Below are 19,258 nucleotides of genomic sequence, written 5' to 3'. Positions count from 1 at the left end.
TCCATGCAGTGCTGGGAATTGAACCCAATGTCTTACACATGCAAGTCAAGTATAACTCTTAAATTCTCTACCACAAAAACCCTAGCTCAAAATCTTTATATATCTCCAGTTGGATATATAGAAATATATTAATATAAAATATTAACATACTCAGATTGTTTGATGCCAATATGGGTGAACATTGAGGCTATAAAGTGATATGTATGTACATTAAACATCAACACACATAGAATATGTTCAAACATACATACATATCTATTTTTTACAGCGCTGGGAATCAAACTCAGACCTCATGTAAGCAAAGCAAGCACCGTATCACTGATATAGATCTTCAGTCAACACACACATATGTTCCAATCAGCATAAATGCATACATAGATACATATCTGCAAATAGGGTGGGGTTTGCTTTCAAATTGATACAGATATCGGCGTGGAACTTTCTTTTCTTTTTTTTTTTTTTTTGCTTTTTGGGTCACACTGGTGATGCACAGGGGTTTCTCCTGGCTCTGCACTCAGGAATTACTCCTGGCGGTGCTTGGGGAACCATATGGGATGCTGGGAATCGAACCTGGGGTGGCCGCATGCAAGGCAAATACCCTGCACACTGTGCTTTCGCTCCAGCCCCGGAACTTTGTTTCTTTTATGATCATTATTACTCACTTAAGGAATACTTGTTGTATTGTAGTGATTGAAGCACCAAAACTGGCAATGCCCAGCTCACTTTTTTTCTTTCCAAGATCAGTAAACAGAGCTTCAAATCTGGAAGGAGAGGAAGAAGGGAAAACTAGTCTAGATACATATCTTTATGCATTTTTAGGTCAGTAAATTTTCAAAAAAATTAAATTTTTAGAAATACGAGCCCTTATTTTTTCCTAATTTTTTATTAGTGAATCACCGTGAGGTACAGCTACAAACTTATGAACTTTCATGTTTGCATTTCATTTACATCCCTCCACCAGTGCCCATTCTCCTCCACCAATGTTTCCAGTATCCCTCTCACCACCCCCACCCCAACCCCCCCACCACACCCTGCCTCTGTGACAGGGCATTCCCTTTTGTTCTCTCTCCTGTTGAGTGTTGTAGTTTGCAATAGAGGTGCTGAGTGGCCATCATGTTCGGTCTATAGTCTACTTTCGGCACAAATGCCCAGTTACTTTCTCCATTTTTTAGTTTCCTGGTAGGTCCTCTTAGGTAATGCTCAGAGAACCCAGAGGCCACTCATGGCAACAATAGACCAAGCAGGTAAAGCGGTTCAGTGCCAGGACTGACACTGTGGTGTTGCTTGGGTCCAGCAGTGCTAGACTCTGCCACCGCTTCCTGGGTTACGCGTGGTGGTCACTAGCCTCTAGACAGTGGTACTCAAGGAACATATGATGCCAAACATTGAATTTGGAGCCTTTAGCCCTTTATGCTATCTCTTTGGCATCTTCCTTATCTTTTAGTTTTTCTCCTTGTATTAAATATTTAAGATATTATGGCTGCCCTTTTATCATTTTAGATATAATTCAATCAGGATTAAGCTGAAACAATGTGACTTAACCTACACCAGAAGTATTTTTTTTTCTTTTTGGGTCACACCCAGTGATGCTCGGGGTTACTCCTGAATTTGCATTCAGGAATTACTCCTGGCAGTGCTTGGGGGACTATATGGGATGCCGGGGATGGAACCCGGGTTGGCCGTGTGCAAGGCAAACACCCTACCCGCTGTGCTATTGCTCCGGCCTCAGAAGTATTTTTTTATAATCCTAAACTAAAACTCTGCATATAGTAAACAACAATTTCTCTAGCTCTCCTTTCCCTCAAATTCATTTTTACTTCTTTATATCTATGGGTTTGCCTATTCCCTATGTCTTATATAAATTGAAATCACAATATTTGTTTTGGCTTATTTAATGTAGCATGATTCTTTCTAGGTTGATGTTAAAGTATATAAAGTAATCCTTATATTCTTTTTTAGAATAGTGAACAATGAAAAATGAGTAATACTCATTTCTGGACATATATGTTGCTTATTCATTCATTTATCTGTGGACATTTGGGTTTTCTACCTTTTGATTTTGTGAGTATGCTGGTATAAGCACTGGAAATCAAATATTTGATCTAACCCCTGCTTTTGTGAATTTTGGGCGTGCATCTAGAAGTGGAATAGCTGAAACAGTTACGTTTCTGAGGAACCATCTTATTGTTTTCTAATGTAGGCTTGAAGTGTTGAAAATAACCAAAAAGGGGCCAGAGTGATAGCACAGCGGGTAGGGCGTTTGCCTTGCACGAGGCCGACCTGGGTTCGATCCCCGGCATCCCATATGGTCCCCCAAGCACTGCCAGGAGTAATTTCTGAGTGCAAAGCCAGGAGTAACCCCTGAGCATCGCTGGGTGTGACCCAAAAAGCAAAAAAAAAAAAAAAACAAAAAAAAAAAACAAAAAAAAGAAAATAACTAAAAAGTATTTCTCATTTTACTATTTCCTTACTATTGTGAACTATCCTGTGAATTAAATAGGGTATGGGCATTTTATTCCGATTGTTTTTGTTTCTTTCAATAGCTATTTAAAAATATCCTGAAAATGGGGTTGAAGAGATAGTACTGATCCCTGGTGCCCCAATGTCCTGAGCACTGCTAGGAATGATCCGTGAACACAAAAAGAAGTTAGCCCTGATCCACAGAGCCAGGAGTAAGCCGTGTGTGTGTGTGTGTGTGTGTGTGTGTGTGTGTGTGTGTGTGTGTGTGTGTGTGTGTGTGTGTGTGTGTGTGTGTGTGCCTCCCTCTCCCCCCAAGCACAAAACCCAAAAAACTGCATTCTGACCAAATTTGTTCTTTCCCAATTTTCATGATTTGATTTGTGTACTATGTTAGCTTAGAAATTGTCCGTCACGAATCACGAAATCCCCGTTAATCGTCGATTTCTGGAGCAGGCTCAGTAACCTCTCCATTCGTCCTTTCCCTGAGATCTTAGAAGTCTCTCTTGGTTCGGCCCTCTCAACCACTACGTCTCACTGGAGGCTCTTTCAGGGTCAGGGGAATTGGATCCAGCTTGTTACTGGATTTAGCATATGAATACACCATGGGAAGCTTGCAAGGCTTTCCCCTGTGGGCAGGAAACTCTCAGAGCTTGCCAGTTTCTCCCAGATGGAGAAGTAGGCTACAAGATATCAAAGCGGCTCGCTTCTGGGAGCTCGCTTTTAAGTCTCTGGGTGCTGACTGTTGATGGAATTACACACACCTGGGTTCCTCTGCCGGTACCTTCATGCATGAGGCTCATCAGAAGGTGTGGAGAGGGGCCTTGAGCATGGCTGTGGCTAGGATCCGGTGGTCTTAGGTCACTGGGAGCTCTGCTCGGGGTGGGGAGGGAAGCTGGAGCCCATCCCCTCTGAGGGGCCCCGGGGAAGACAGCCAGGCGTGCGGGCAAGAGACTCTCTTTTCCATAGCTTAGAAATATCTACTCTGCTGATATAAATTTGACTATTCATTTCTTTGAGATTCTTCTCTCTCTTCAAGGCCAAAATTAGTATGAATGTATGATGAAAATAATACTTTTTCTAAATCTTTACTTTTCCGATTTTGGGAAATATTAACTACATATTCACTACTCTTGTTCTTTTTTTCTGATGTCAGGTATGATATTTTAAAGGCTGCTCTAATATATTTCTTTAAGAGATACTTTGTACTTTCATATTTTTATTATTATAGTAATAAATTATTATTGCCATGCTATGCAATAATATACCACATTTTATTTTTTTGGTTTTCGGGTCACACCTGGCGATGCACAGGGGTTACTCCTGGCTCTGCACTCAGGAATTACTCCTGGCGGTGCTTGGGGGACCATATGGGATGCTGGGATTCGAACCCGGGTTAGCTGCATGCAAAGCAAACGCCCTACCTGTTGTGCTATCGCTCCAGCCCAATGTACCACATTTTAACCAATTGTCTAATTCTGCTGAATGAATGTTGATATGAGGAATGTGCACTGGTAATTTCTTTCATTTCCTCTCCCTCATAATTAATAGGGAGGTTAATCACAATGTCTGAATATTGTTTCATGTTCCTGCTATTCAAATTTACTCTCTGAATTAAATATAGTGCCAATTGAGAATTTTATGTTCCTTTAATTCTTCTTAGCAATTCCTTCCTTTCATATATCTCCACTTATTATAATCTTGGATTTCCCTACTTCTATTCATTTCATTCTACAAAGTAACTTTATATCACATATAAATACAGAACAATGCCTAATACAGTGGCTTCCTGTGTGTGACAGTCACTATATAACTGTAGAATATCTAGGCAGAAATAATTTCAGGAAGTAAGATGGCAGTCTCAAGGTAGATGATGGATACTCTAAAGTTTCCGTTATTAGCTGGAATGGGAGTCCCAGGGGGTAGAATTATCATCCCTGTTTCTCTCCTCTGTAACTAAGATTGGCTTTTTTGGGGGGAAAACTCCTGGATTTTGCTGTATCCTTGTCACCTTGCACCAAGGGTCCATTTAAGCTATTTCTTCTTTCATCATAGTATTTCTCTGGAGTTCACCCATCATCTATAAAATACATGCAGTATGAGTTTCTTACCATTTTATTTATCCTTATTAACACTAGGAAACTATATATTTACTTGGTTCTCAGTAGTTTGCAATACCACCCACCCATCTTCCCCAAACACAAACAAAATCAGAAAAAAAAATCAAATAAACCTTTGAATAAACTTGAACTTTAGGAGACACTCCACTGTTCATTAAGAGAAATATTAATTTGTGAACTTGACAACTTTAGCAGGCAAGTGAGAGCTATAATTGAAAACTTGACTTTTAAGAAAAATGCTACTCATTAAGCTTGCTAATGCTGAAAAATTCTTTCCAATCACATCAATCATCTATCTATAACTCTTTCATTTCATACCTGTGCATATCTCCTTTGGGGAGCATAAATGATAATTCAGATCCAGCACAGTTTTCTAATGTTGCATTAGGAACGTGAGACTGAATCATTGCTGAGACCTTTTCAACGTCACAGTCTGGTTCCTTCACCAGGATTATGTGATAGCCAGCACCTGTGAGAAACCGTTCAGAAGACCAAATGAAGTAATTTTGTACTCTTACATCTTCTTTTTAGACCAAACTAGACTTTCCAAAACTCAAATTATCTAAGTCCCAGAGGAAGAAGTCGTGGTATGTGACAAAACATTGTGTTATCACTCTAGGGAGATACACCCCTAAAACTTCTAAAAGCTCTTCTGAGAACCAAATCGTTGGCTGAATAACAAACTTACACTTGCATTTCAGTAATTTTTTAGATAATTAAATGTATATAAATCATCAGTACATGTGCGAATAAAGGCTCTATAACCTGGTGACCATTTTTGTAACAGTATTCTTGCTAAATATTCACTTGTTTAATATTATCTGTTGTCCATGGTGTAATAGGGCATTAATCTAGGTCACTGGTTCTGAAAGTGGGGCTCTTAGGGGATGTTGGAATAATCCAGGATGGGGTGTGGGAAGAAATCAGTATAATTGGGGTATGAGAGTGCTTCTATTTGCTTGCTTCAAGAGGGAGATTTTCAGGGGGTCCTAGATATTTGTTATTGTTGTTATTGTTGAACACCCAGGAATTCAGGGTTTACTCCTGACTCTGCAGGCAGTGGTCTAGGGGACACATGTGGTGCTGGAGATCGAACCCAGATCAGCCATGTGCAAGCAAGCACCTTATCTGCTATTCTATCACTTGACCCCAAGTAATTGTTTTCTGAATGGGATGCAGTAGGCTGATTATTTTTGAGAAGCTTTGACCCAGGGCCTGAAGATAGAGCAGTGAGTAAAGCAGGCAAAAAGTCCTGCCCCTCTACGAGCATTTTCTGGTCAAAAGGTGTAGAGAATAATAAAGAAGAAAAGAAGTTAAAAAATAAACTGTCAAGAAAAATTAGAGAAGGAAGATATTAAATGCTGAAAAGTTTTAAAATTTCAGACAGATCCTGAACATGATTTGACTGATGACTTTTAAAATATTTTTTAGAGACCTTAAAGAAATCAGAGAAATATTTACTTGGTGCTTTATCGATAGAAAAATTCCTTTCTGTGATTGGGGGAAATGTTATTGGTTTTAAAATATACATTTTAATTGGTCATTGCATTTGTGTTAGTGTTGCAACTAAGATGAAATGATGTGGACCAGAGAATTAGTACAAGGGTTCAGATGCTTGTCTTTTTTTTTTTTCTTTTTGGGTCATACCCAGCAATGCACAGGGGTTACTCCTGGCTTTGCACTCAGGAATTACTCCTGGCGGTGCTCAGGGGACCATATGGGATGCTGGGAATTGAAGCTGGGTTGGCCGAGTGCAAGGCAAACCCCTACCCACTGTGCTTGACAGCCCCTCAGGTGCTTGTCTTGCAAGTGGCCAACCGTGTTTCAATCCCTGGCACTGAGGCTGCTCATGGTCCCCCAAACACAGCCAGGAGTGATCCTTAAGTAGACCCGTTGTACCATTGCTTGGGCTCCTGTTTACTAAGTTTTTAATCTCCTAAAATCATGTTTCATTCTGCATTATTATCATTATCACTGTTCATTCTTTTGGTCAGCATTTAAGTTTAAAGGATTTTGTTTTGGGGGCCAGAGCGATAGTCCAGCAGGTAGAGCACTTGCCTTGAATGTGGCTGACCCAAGTTCAGACCCCAGCCTACCATGTAGTCTCCTAAGTCTGCCAGGAGTGATCCCTGAGTGCGGAGGCAGGAGTAAAGCCTGAGTATCACTGAATGTGGTCCAAAACCAATTTTTTTTAAAAGGTAACAAGTCTATAATAATGTTAACATTTATAGTCCTGGTGTACTGCTACCTCACAAGCATCAAAGTGCCCAATTTCCTCCACCAATGTCCTTATGTTACTTTGAGTTCACCTTTTCATTCTTTCTCCCCCAGTCTTCGTATCAATTGCAGACTCATCCCATCACTTTGAATATATAATACTGACATGGCAAATAAGGGAAATAGAATCAGATATAATTGCTCTACAACTTCTCTGTGCCAACCTATTATTCAATAAATTACATGTATTTGGTAGTGCAACTGCATTCCAAGGTCAAAGGAAGTGCAAAAGGAAGAAATAAGGATGGTTGACATTCCTACATCTGAAGGTATATATTAAAGAATATGATAAGTATGTATAGGGGATATCCATGTTACAAACAATCTTAAAAACCAGTTACAACAGCTGGAAACTTGTTAACATAAGCAGTTATTGAAGTTTGGGGTACACAGGCAAAATACAACGAAAATCTCATTAGCAGAATATAGCATCAATATCTTAAGAATGATCAAAGTGGGAGAGAGACCATATGTGTTTTTCAGGAAGTTTGAAGAGCCACAGCACTGCAGAGTCCCTTTGAACATGATGGCAATGCGGTCACCCAGGATGTCCGCTTCATCCATGTACTGGGTGGTCATTAATATAGTACGATCCTGTTTATAATGCTGAAGGAGTCTCCAGGTGGATCTCCTTGAGACTGGGTCCATGGTACTGGTTGGCTTATCAAGAATCACCACCTAAAGACCACAAGAATAATTTCATAATTTATAACTGATGTCAGCCACATTTATGGCAATTTGCCATATAAAGGGAACACAAATAAGATACAGAAACTAGACTAAAAATGGTGACAAGAATGCTAGAAAAAATATTCCTAACCATATTATAACAGTGGTGATATATAATAGCACAGTGGGTAGGGCGTTTGTCTTGCACGCGGCCGACCCTGGTTTTATTTCCAGCATCCCATATGGTCCCCTGAGCACCACCAGGGGTAATTCCTGAGTGCAGAGCCAGGAGTGACCCCTGTGCATCGGCGGGTGTGACCCAAAGAGAAAAAAAAAAAGAACATTCCCTTGACAATTCTTAGCAACATTTTTCACATTTTGGAAAGACGCTTATCTATTCTCAGATTTTGTTTTTATCAGCTGAGTTTTCTAGACCACTGTCAGAAACCTATTTTCAAGCGCACCAACTCTCATTTATCTCCCCTTCAATACCTTGGTGCCCCCTATCAGTGCTATGATGACAGAGAGTTTGCGTTTCATTCCTGTGCTCAATGACACCGAAAATTCATTACGCTTTTCTTGCAGGTCAAGAGTAGACAGCATATGGTCAATTTCCACCGACTCAATCTTCTGTTTTCCTTTAATCTAAAAGAGGAACCAGAAGTTATAGAGTAAACCCCACTTTATCCTCAGAATATTCTTTTTTTTTTTTGCTTTTTGGGTCACACCTGGCGATGCACAGGGGTTATTCCTGGCTCATGCACTCAGGAATTACTCCTGGCAGTGCTCGGGGGACCATATGGGATGCTGGGAATGGAACCTGGGTCGGCCGCATGCAAGGCATGCAAGCCCTACCCGCTGTGCTATTGCTCCAGCCCCCCCTCAGAATATTCTTAGATAACACCTGTTCTTATACATCTAGGTAAGGATGTGGTGTTTCTAGCAGCCACAGTCTTAAAAGATTTGCTCAGGTTTTTTAAATCGGCAACATAATATCTTATTCCCATTGTCTAAAGGAGGTCTAGTAAAACATTTAAAAAAATTTATAAGGAGAACTTAAACTCATAAACGAAAGGAGAAAAACATCTATAGGTGCTCAGGTAAGAGTATGCACTCTCTCTTATTTCCCACTGGACTCATTTGTTAAAGCTGGAGAACTATGAGCGTTCATAGTCTTCCAGGAACTTGCTCAGGAAGGCATCAGTGTGGGTACAGGTTACAGTGGGTAACGGGCTTGATTTGCAGACTCCTGACCTGGATTTGATCCCTGACACCCTGTATAGCTTCCGGGGCACTGCCAGGAGTGATCACTGAGCATAGTCAGGAGTAAGCCTTAAGCACTGCTGGACATGGCCCCCAAACTGCTTGGCTAATGTGTGGTGTTATGAGAACGATGTCATCAGCGAAGTGGAGGTGGAGTAGTTGCTGACCGTCTATCTTCACTCCCATTCCTTCCCATTCCAGTCGTCCCATGACATTCCCAAGGGTGGCACTTTTTCTACATTAAAATTTTTTTTTATCTAATCAATCCTAGAATTGTATCAAAATACTTCTGGCTTTTTTCTACATTAAAATAAAAATATTAGAAATTAAAATATAGTAAATCTTTGTTTTATTTATTGAGCCGTATTGGCGATGCTCAGGGCTTACTCCTGGATTTTCATGGACGGAAATCACTCCTGGTGTTGTCTGGGGTCCCTAGATAGTGGGTTACAAACCTGGGTTGATGTAAGGCAAGTAACCTACCCATTGTACTATCACTCCAGCCCCTAAAATGCAAAAAATCTTAATCTTTTGGGGTTTGACACAAAGAAAAGACAGCAAATAGTCAAGTATTATGGTGCTTGGGCCAGACCCATTTTGATGCCAAGGTAGCTCACTGCTTGCCCTGGGTCCATCCAGTCCCTCATTGAAACCATGCTTTGGGGTGCTAGAAAGTAAGGGCAACTGAGGCTTAAGTTGAGAGAACAGATGCCCAGGGGTGAGTATCATTTAGAGTCAATTAACTCCCAAGTTACAGAGGCATAGCATTAACCGTCTTCTTGTGTCCATGCAAAAATGCTCTGAATTAACTATGCAAAGGACTTAAGGAGAAGAGAAAAGCAATATTTACAAGTTAACAAGGCACAAAGAAAGAGGTTACAATAAACACAGAGGAATGGGAGTACTGTGATAGAAGTAACCCAATAAACCTAAGCTCTCTGTGGCAAGGCAGAAAGGACAAACCAATGTTATCCTATAGTTATGAATCTGTTAAAATCAAAAGTTAAATCGATCAAATAATAATAAATTAAAAATAAAATCTTAACTCACCACACTGTAGAAAAAAAGGTGCTCTGATACTGTCAAATCATCAAACAACAAGTCATGTTGTGGGCAGAAGCCCAAGTGTTTCTGAATATCAGTCATGTTAGTAGAGATGTCGTATCCATTAATAAAAACATTTCCTCTAGTGGGAGGATGAAGTCCTGCAAGCAAACAGGAAACATGACGGAAACTAACTTTTGGTGGGGTTAGTAAATCAGCATTATAAATCAGCAACTTAAGATAAATTTACTTAAGGATATTCAAAAGAATAAGGATAATATTCTGCAGAACAACAACAGTTCAGGATAATATCAATATTTTGCAGTGTATGAATTTCCTTTTGGCCTATACATAATATTTTAGGATAAGTTGCATAGATTATATTTATGATAAAACATTAAAAAAATTAGCATTGTTTTGCACTGCACTTGGTCCATCACTGTAGTTGTGTTCCATATCAAGGAGATTTGAAATACATAATATTTTCTCAATAAATTAAAATATTACTAATAACATTCCAAATATCACTAGTAGTGATTAAACCACTAATTAAAACATAACAGTTTTGTGGGAAATTATGTGGTGTTACATAAAGCAAAGCTATAGAGCCACTTTAACCCTATAAATAATTTATCCTTTAAGATAGGCATTTTCTATCTTTTTTTTTTTTGGTCTTTTGGGTCATACCCAGAAATGCTCAGGGGTTACTCCTGGCTTTGCACTCAGGAATTCCTCCTGGTGATGCTCAGGGGACCATATGGGCTGCTGGGAATTGAACCCGGGTTGGCCTCATGCAAAGCAAACACCCTACCCGCTGTACTATTGCTCCAGACCCAAGATAGGTATTTTCTTTAAAAATTGAGATTTAGGTGGCCAAAGAGATAGTGCAAACAGTAGGATATTAGAGATAATAGTACACAGGAGTAGGGCATTCGCCTTTCACACGGCCAACCTGTGTTTGATTCCTCCGCCCCTCTCGGAGAGCCTGGCAAGCTACCGAGAGTATCGCGCCCACACGGCAGAGCCTGGCAAGCTACATGTGGCATATTTGATATGCCAAAAATAGTAACAAATAAGTCTCACAATGAGAGACGTTGCTGGTGCCCGCTTGAACAAATCAATGAGCAATGGGATGACAGTGACAGTGACAGTACAGACACTATAGATGATAGCACAGATGTACAGAACCTACATTTTTTTCCCTCCCAATCCCCAGGTACTATGCTTTTTTTAAAATATAACTTTCTGCTTATTTTTTATTTTGTAATAATCACATGCATATAAATTGTATATGTGTTCCAAAGTTACCTAAAATATGGAGTATATTTCAAGAAAAATTCTGTAGAGCATTTCCATTTTGTCTAAGCATATTGTGGTGGTATTTTGAATATTATCTGTGATATTATGTAGGTAATTATTCTTTTAAAAGGGGTTTGGTTGAGAGTCAGTTGAAAAATATAAAATATACAGGGATTATTGGCAATATCTATTACTCCTGACTAAATCATTATTTTTTGTATCAGGAGAGTGGTCATCATTTTATCTCGGCTGGTACATTCAGCCCTGCTTCAGATTGAGGACTTAAACTAGCTTCACATTAGTTTTCTAACTGGCCTAATCACTATTACTGTTTCACTGTTTTCCCGTTGCTCATCGATTTGCTTGATCGGGCACCAGTAATGTCTCTAATGTGAGACTTCTTGTTACTGTTTTTCGCATATCGAATACACCACGGGTAGCTTGCCAGGCTCTGCTGTGTGGAAAAGATACTCTCAGTAGCTTCCGGCCTCTCCGAGAGGGGCAGAGGAATCGAACCCGGGTCGGCCGCTTGCAAGGCAACTGCCCTACCCGCTGTGCTATCGCTCCAGCTTAACTGGCCTAATAGACCCTAGTATTAGCCACCATTATTTTTGTTTGTTCTGGGGCCACACCTGGCAGTGCACAGGGATTACACCTAGCTCTGTGCTCAGGGATCACTCCTGGTGGGCTTGGAGACCATATGGGGTGGCAGAGATTAAACTTGGGTTGGCCCGATGCAAGGCAGATGCCCTACCTGCTGCACTATCTCTCTGGCCCCTATTCACCCTTTCTTTCTCCTGGCGAATACAATGTTTCTAAATTATAGGCCTTTATAAAATATTTTTGGATTTTTATTATTATCGCACAAATTCTAATATAAAAGCTATTTCCTAAGCTCTTTTATGTTCCATCTTTAAATGACTGGGGCTGGAGTGATAGCACAGTGGGTAGGGCATCTGCTTTGTACGCGGCCGACCCGGGTTCGATTCCCAGCATCCCATATGGTCCCCTGAGCACCACCAGGGGTAATTCCTGAGTGCAGAGCCAGGAGTGACCCCTGAGCATCGCTGGGTGTGACCCAAAAAGCAAGAAATAAATAAATAAATGAATGACTGATTTGTTTAATCTTTTAGCATTAGTTTAGATTCTTTCTCTGATATAATCATACAAATGTTTTCAAATATTTCCTGATGTTAAGTATTCTGCTCTCTGCTTATTTCTATAACAATTTTTTTCTTTTCTTACCTCTTAATCCTAGTTGCCTCAGATTTTATGTCACTTCCTTTCTTTATTGCTGGACAAGCTAGATTTCATCTGTTGGGTTATATGGTCTGTTGCTATATTCTCTTGATATATTCAGATTTTTTTCTTTTTTGGGTCACACCTGGCGATGTACAGGGGTTACTCCTGGCTCTGCACTCAGGAATTACTCCTAGCGGTGTTTGGGGACCATATAGGATGCTGGGGGTCGAACCTGGGTTGGTCACGTGTAAGGCAAATGCCCTACCCGCTGTGCTATCGCTCCAGCCCCGATATATTCAGATTTTATTCTTTTAGGGAACTATACTACACATAAACCATTTTACATAGTTGTATCTGTATTAAGTTTTTGTCTATAATCCTACCAGAGTATAAAATTGAGAATAATAACTTGGTAATAACCACTGTATTATTAATTCCTAAAAGTATGGGCATACATGTATGTACTTTCAATAAAATACATCACTTGGAGAGTATCTTAGTATTTAGTAGTTTAAACAATAGCTGAACATTGAAATGTCATGAAATAACATACACAACCCAACTTTTCTGAACCTTTCTGAGCTAAATACATACCTGCAAGGATAGAGAGAACAGTGGATTTTTCTTCACTTTTCCCTAGAAGAATAGAGATCTGTCCCATATATAAATTCAAACTCATGTTGTTTACTGCTATTCTGTGATCAAATTGCTGTGGTATAAAAGAAAGAATGGCTTTATGCCTGTCACTAGCTTTTAGGTAAGAAACACCTAACCTACATTTCCTCTTTCCGTAGAACCCTCCACTATATGATTAATTCATATGCTTCACGCCTCAGTCTGATGCTAGCAGTGTTCTGACATCAAAACCAGAGAAAGGGTCCATTTTATTTAACAATAGTTTTCCCAGTGTAAAAGTGTTTTTTTAAATTTTTTTAATTGAATATGTGAGATAGGCCATTACAAAGCTGTTCATGAGTGGGTTTCAGTCACATAATATTTCAACAACCATCCCTCCACCAGTGCACACCTCCCTCCACTAATGTTCCCCGTCTCCACCATCCCCCAATGCCCCGCCCCCCATATCCTCTATGGCAGGCATCCCTCCTCTCTCTTTGTGCATTATGGTTTGGAATACAGGTACTAAGAGGTGACCATGTTTGTTCAGGGAATTCAGTATTTTTATCTGGAAGGTAAGGCTGGAGTAGCTTTCTAACTGGGTGACCACTTTGGGGTGTGGATGTGACTGCTGAGGCTTCTGGAAGTATAGGGAGGTGGGGGGGAGGTTGCAACAGTGATTTTTAAGGTAGCCTCAAAAGCTTATTTTTGCTTTTGTTGACTCTGCCAGTGGAGTCCAACCACCAAAGACAAACCTGCAGCCAATACCATGGAGTATTTTGCATATTTTCTCTATTTGAGAAAATTTTATCAATTTGTATTTAACATCAAAGTCTTTATCCACTTTGAGATCACTTTCATGCATGGTGTGAGAGAATGGTCAAATTTCTTTGACGTATTTACCAAAACCATTTTTGAAGTAACTTTTAACTTTTTCCATTTTATGTTCTTGGCTCTTTTGGCATATTTTACTTTTCATGTATCTGAGTGTATAGTTCTGGACTCTCAACTATTTTCCACTTGTCCTTTGTTTCCAGTACCACACTGTTTGAATTATGTAATAGCTTTATAGGATAGTTTACAGTTGTGGGATGAGATGCTTCCTACACACACGCACGCGCGTACACACACACACAATTTTCCATATGGATGGAAATGGAGGTTATCACGTTAAGTGAAATAATCCAGAAGAAGAAAGACAAATACTGAGTGATCCTGTCCACTTGTGGTATATAAGGAAATAAAGCAAGGAATAGACAATGATCCATGAAAACAAACTTTGGACTCTAATTACAGAATTTCCCAATGGGGAAAAGTGGGCAATATGAGTGTTCATCTTCACTTGTTATGAGCGAAACACGAATAAAAATAACAAAGAGACATTACCACAAACCAGTGAGAATAGCCTCTGGGGGAAAAAACAACTTGAAACAATCAGGGTTTGAGGGTCACTGTCACTGTCACTGTCATCTTGTTGCTCATCAATTTGCTCGAGCAGGCACCAGTAATGTCTCCATTGTGAGACTTATTACTGTTTTTGGCATATCGAATATGCCACGGGGAGCTTGCCAGGCTCTGCCGTGCGGGCGAGATACTCTCGGTAGTTTGCCAGGCTCTCCGAGAGGGACAAAGGAATCGAATCCGGGTCGGCTGCGTGCAAGGCGAACGCCCTAATCACTGTGCTATTGCTCCAGCCCCAGGTTTTGTGGGTATGTGATAAAAAAAAGTACCTTTACACACTGTTTGTGGAAATGTCATTTGATTCAACTTGCACAGAAAACAGTATGGGTATGTCTCAACAGAGAAATATGTCCCAGTGATTCTACTTGGTATTTTTTTTCAAATAATAAAATTATTTTTATTATAATTAAAATAAAATTATTTTAATTATATTAAAATATAATTTTAATATATTTTAATATAATTATATTTTATATAATTATATAAAATATAATTTTATTTTATATAAAAATATAATTTTTATATAAAATATAAAATTTTATATAAAAATATAATTTTTATTTTTTTAAATAAAAATTATTTCGCTGGAGCGAAAATTAAATCCAAAATATCTATGCATGTCTGTGTTCATTACAGTGCTATGTACAATAGCCAGGCTATGGAAACAGCCCAAATGTACAATGACAGGACAATGGAAAAAGAAGTTGTGGTATATGATCCCTACAGCTAAAAACTCCAGGACACCCTCTGGAGGCAGACGGGCTGAATACAATGGCAGCTGTACCCACACTCTACCACTACAGTCATGCTAAGGGCTTAACTCCACCGCTTCACCAATATTCTCTGCACATCTCTGTGAATAATTTCAGGTATGTGGTGTCCAGGCTGAGGACTCTGGTGTTTTTCGAGTTGGAGTGTGTAACTTCCCCCAAAACTCTCATACTTCCAGAAGCCCCGGAAGCCACACCATCTCCCACTGCCATTGGCTCAGATCATAAATCCTGAAATCTCTGGACTGGTGGCCACATATGCAACTGTGCAACATCTCCTAATTCCTCAGTATTGAAATTCCAGCAGGAACATTCCAAATTAGATGGGAAAGTAACATAGAAGCCAACTAATCTCAACAAACAAAAACAATAACACAGGGGCTGGAGCGATAGCACAGCAGGTAGGGCATTTGCCTTGCATGCGGCCGACCTGGGTTCGATTCCCAGCATCCCATATGGTCCCCTGAGCACCGCCAGGGGTAATTCCTGAGTGCAGAGCCAGGAGTAACCTCTGTGTATCACCAGGTGTGACCCAAAAAGAAAAAAAAAACAATAACACAGATGGCTCAAACAGTAACAAATCGCTTAATAAAGTCTTAGGCAAGGACTTAACCCGGCAATCAGATATTATAACAATTTTCACAAAAATGGATGATGTTTTACACTATCGATTTTACTATTGGAATTTTGTTTTCTCATCAATTTTAATTTTAGAATTGTATCAATAGTTGTGGCTTTTTTTTCTACATTAAAATAAAAAGAAAAGTAGTTATGGTATGTTGTAGTTCTTCCTGGGACAGCTCCCTGACCATCTGGACCGAAGGGCTTGTGGGAAGGCCCCAAAGCCCGGCCTGCATGGGGAACTGACATTCCTTGATGATTAGTATGACTTCATGACCTTGCAATGCTGTCAGCCGGGGTTTGAGGAACGGGGAGTCATAAAAACCCTGCAACACCTCATGATACTCCATCCTATTTAGCCCGTGTAACCATAAAGTTCACCTTTCTCTTCCTGTCTTGTGCTCCGTATGAAGTGCATTCTTTCCTGTCTCTAGATAATCACTGTTCTCCCCAAATAGACTTTGTCACGTGACCATCAGTGTGTGGCCTGCATGGATGGCATCTCCCAGCTCATCTCTGAACGATCAGCCTTTGACTGGAAGGCTAATCTCCCCGTTCCCAGGTTTCACAGCTGCACTGAAAGCTTTTTTGGGCCACATCCCGAGATGCTCAGGGGTCACTCCTGACTCTGCACTCAGGAATTACCCCTGGCCGTGCTCAGGGGACCATATGGGATGCTGGGAATCAAACCCGGGTCGGCCGAGTGCAAGGAAAACGCCCTACCCGCTGTGCTATCACTCCAGCCCCCTTAGTTTAATTCTTATCTTGGTCTTTTGCCTCCAAATATTCCTTGAACACAAGAAGACTCTTATTATTTCAGGGCCAATAATAAATAATTTACTGTTTCCTTATCCTGGGTATTCTATTCTTTCCTTTCCTTTCCCAGGTATCTTTAGAGAGGTTTTTCTTAACTTCCCTTACTATTAACTTCTCCATACAAACACAAATGTTAACTGTAGCACTGTCACTGTCATCCCATAGCTCATTGATTTGCTCAAGCGGGCACGTCTCCATTGTGAGACTTGTTGTTACTGTTTTTGGCATATCAAATACCCCACGGGTAGCTTGCCAGGCTCTGCTGTGCGGGGCGAGATACTCTCCGTAGCTTGCCGGGCTCTCCAAGAGGGGTGGAGGAATCCAACACGGGTCGGCCACGTGCAAGGCGAACACCCTACCCGCTGGGCTATCGATCCAGCCCAACTTAACTATGTTATCATAAAATTTTATTAGCCACAATTCTTTACTAAATTAAAAAAAATCAATTCTTCCAAACCCATCAGAGGAAATTGAAAGGACAATGAACAACAGATGGAGCAAATATGACATTTGTGAGTGTGTGTGTGTGTATATATATATATATATATATGCTGTACCTATATATACATACAATTCCTCTTACATTTTAATATTTGAGTCTTTATTAAGCATCTTTTTGTTTTAATGCCTGGTTACAAAAATATTCCAATGGACAGTATATGGCTTTTGGTACTTTTAGGAAGAAGAGATACTTGAAACATTACCTTGTGCAAATGTTTTATCTGAATACCTAGCCTCAGATGAGTAGGTTCATCTTCAAAATACTTTTTTTCAGTTCCCATAGGAAAGGGCGTTTCTTCTGTGTTTATTCTAACATTTCTTTTTTCAAACCAATATGAGTACTAAAGATAAGAGGAAAAAATAAGAGAAAAAAACCCCACTAAACATTAATGAAATGAGCATTAGGAAGTGAAGTATTTTTATCTAAATAGGTTTATAATAAGTGATAGCATCAGTGATCAGAAACTCCCTGTATTATATATGTTGATATGTATGTATATATGTGTGTGTATGTATTTTGAATAAAGCATAAGTATGATTGTATTTTAGTATGCCTTATTAGTAAACCAGTGAATTAACCATAGATGGCCACCAGCAAGAATGCAAGACCAGGTGGCAGAGAGATTTCTTAAGGAAAAAAGACTCTTCTGAATAAGAAGAAAGCCTGAGTAAACTTTGGGGATAACCTTTAACTGGTACTGATGCAGGGAAAAAAGCAAGTAATTTTCTATTTCTTTCTTTCTTTCTTTCTTTTTGTTTTTGCTCTTTGGATCACACCTGGTGTTGCACAGTGGTTACTCCTGACTCATGCACTCAGGAATTAATCCTGGCAGTGTTTGGGGGGACCATATGAGATACTGGGGATTGAACCCGGGTTGGCCGCATGCAAGGCAAACGCCCTACCCTCTGTGCTATTGCTCCAGCCCTGTAAGTAATTTTTATTTTTTATTTATTTATTTATTTTTGATTTTTTGGGTCACACCCAGCAATGCACAGGGGTCACTCCTGGCTCATGCACTCAGGAATCACCCCTGGCGGTGCTCAGGGGACCATATGGGATGCTGGGATTTGAACCCGGGTCGGCCGCGTGCAAGGCAAACGCCCTACCCGCTGTGCTATCTCTCCAGCCCCAGCTGAAAGTATTCTTTTATATCTCCAATCTTTCTTTATCCACTCATTTGTTTCTTACTCATCTTTTGTTGACCATTAGATTGTTCCCATATCTTGGTTGTTATAAACAGTTGCGTATTAAACATAGGTGTGAATATATATAAGTATATATATATAAACATAGGTGTGAATATATATGTATATATATACATATGTATATATTGCTTTTTGGGTCACACCCAGCGATGCACAGGGGTTACTCCTGGCTTTGCACTCAGGAATTACTCCTGGCGGTGCTCAGGGAACCCTATGGGATGCTGGGAATTGAACCGGGTTGGCCGCGTGCAAGGCAACGCCCTACCTTCTGTGCTATAGCTCCAACCCGAATATATTTTTGAACTAGTGTTTTGTGCTGTCCTACTTTTATTTTTGAAGCTCTTTTACTTTAAGTAAATTGCTACAATCATTTATTCACTTATTTATTTGGTTTTGGGGTCACATATGGCTGTGTTTAGAACTTAATTCCTGGCTCTGAGATCATGGATCACTGCTAGTGGCTTGGGGAATCATATGTGATGGCAGAGATTGGACCCACCACAAGCAAGGCAAGTGCCTTACCTGATGTACTATCTTTCTGTTCTAACCATTTAAAGGAAAGAAATGGTGAAACAATCGACACATTAAATACCCAATTCTCCACTCACTAGGATCTGGGAAACCATCATTTTAAATTTAGTTGGAAACAATTCTTACAGATTTTTTTTTGTCATCGTGGTTTACAAACTATTATTAGTAGGACTTCTTTTTTTTTTTCTTTTTTGGTCACACCCGGCGATGCACATGGGTTACTCCTGGCTTTGCACTCAGGAATTACTCCTGGTGGTGCTCAGGGGACCATATAGGATGCTGGGAATATAATCTCGGTCAGCTGTGTGCAAGGCAAACGCCCTACCCACTGTACTATCGCCCCAGCCCCGGATTTCATACATGAAC

General features: G+C 40.0%; 1 protein-coding gene across 1 annotated transcript in view; it reads right to left on the bottom strand.

Moving 5' to 3' along the window:
* Positions 1-19,258, bottom strand: part of LOC101549171 (phospholipid-transporting ATPase ABCA3-like) — an 80,328-nt gene that overhangs the window by 30,440 nt on the left and 30,630 nt on the right. Inside the window, exons 10-16 of the mRNA XM_055136796.1 lie at positions 17,359-17,496; positions 12,966-13,080; positions 9,837-9,991; positions 8,016-8,168; positions 7,322-7,532; positions 4,896-5,046; positions 663-761 (exon numbers count right to left, since the gene is read on the bottom strand). Coding sequence (XP_054992771.1) covers positions 663-761; positions 4,896-5,046; positions 7,322-7,532; positions 8,016-8,168; positions 9,837-9,991; positions 12,966-13,080; positions 17,359-17,496 — 1,022 coding nt within the window. The remainder of the gene's footprint in view (positions 1-662; positions 762-4,895; positions 5,047-7,321; positions 7,533-8,015; positions 8,169-9,836; positions 9,992-12,965; positions 13,081-17,358; positions 17,497-19,258) is intronic.

The sequence above is a fragment of the Sorex araneus genome, chromosome 4 (genome assembly GCF_027595985.1).
Source record: "Sorex araneus isolate mSorAra2 chromosome 4, mSorAra2.pri, whole genome shotgun sequence".
Classification (NCBI taxonomy): domain Eukaryota; kingdom Metazoa; phylum Chordata; class Mammalia; order Eulipotyphla; family Soricidae; genus Sorex; species Sorex araneus.
This window is presented reverse-complemented; position numbering and strand designations above follow the sequence as displayed.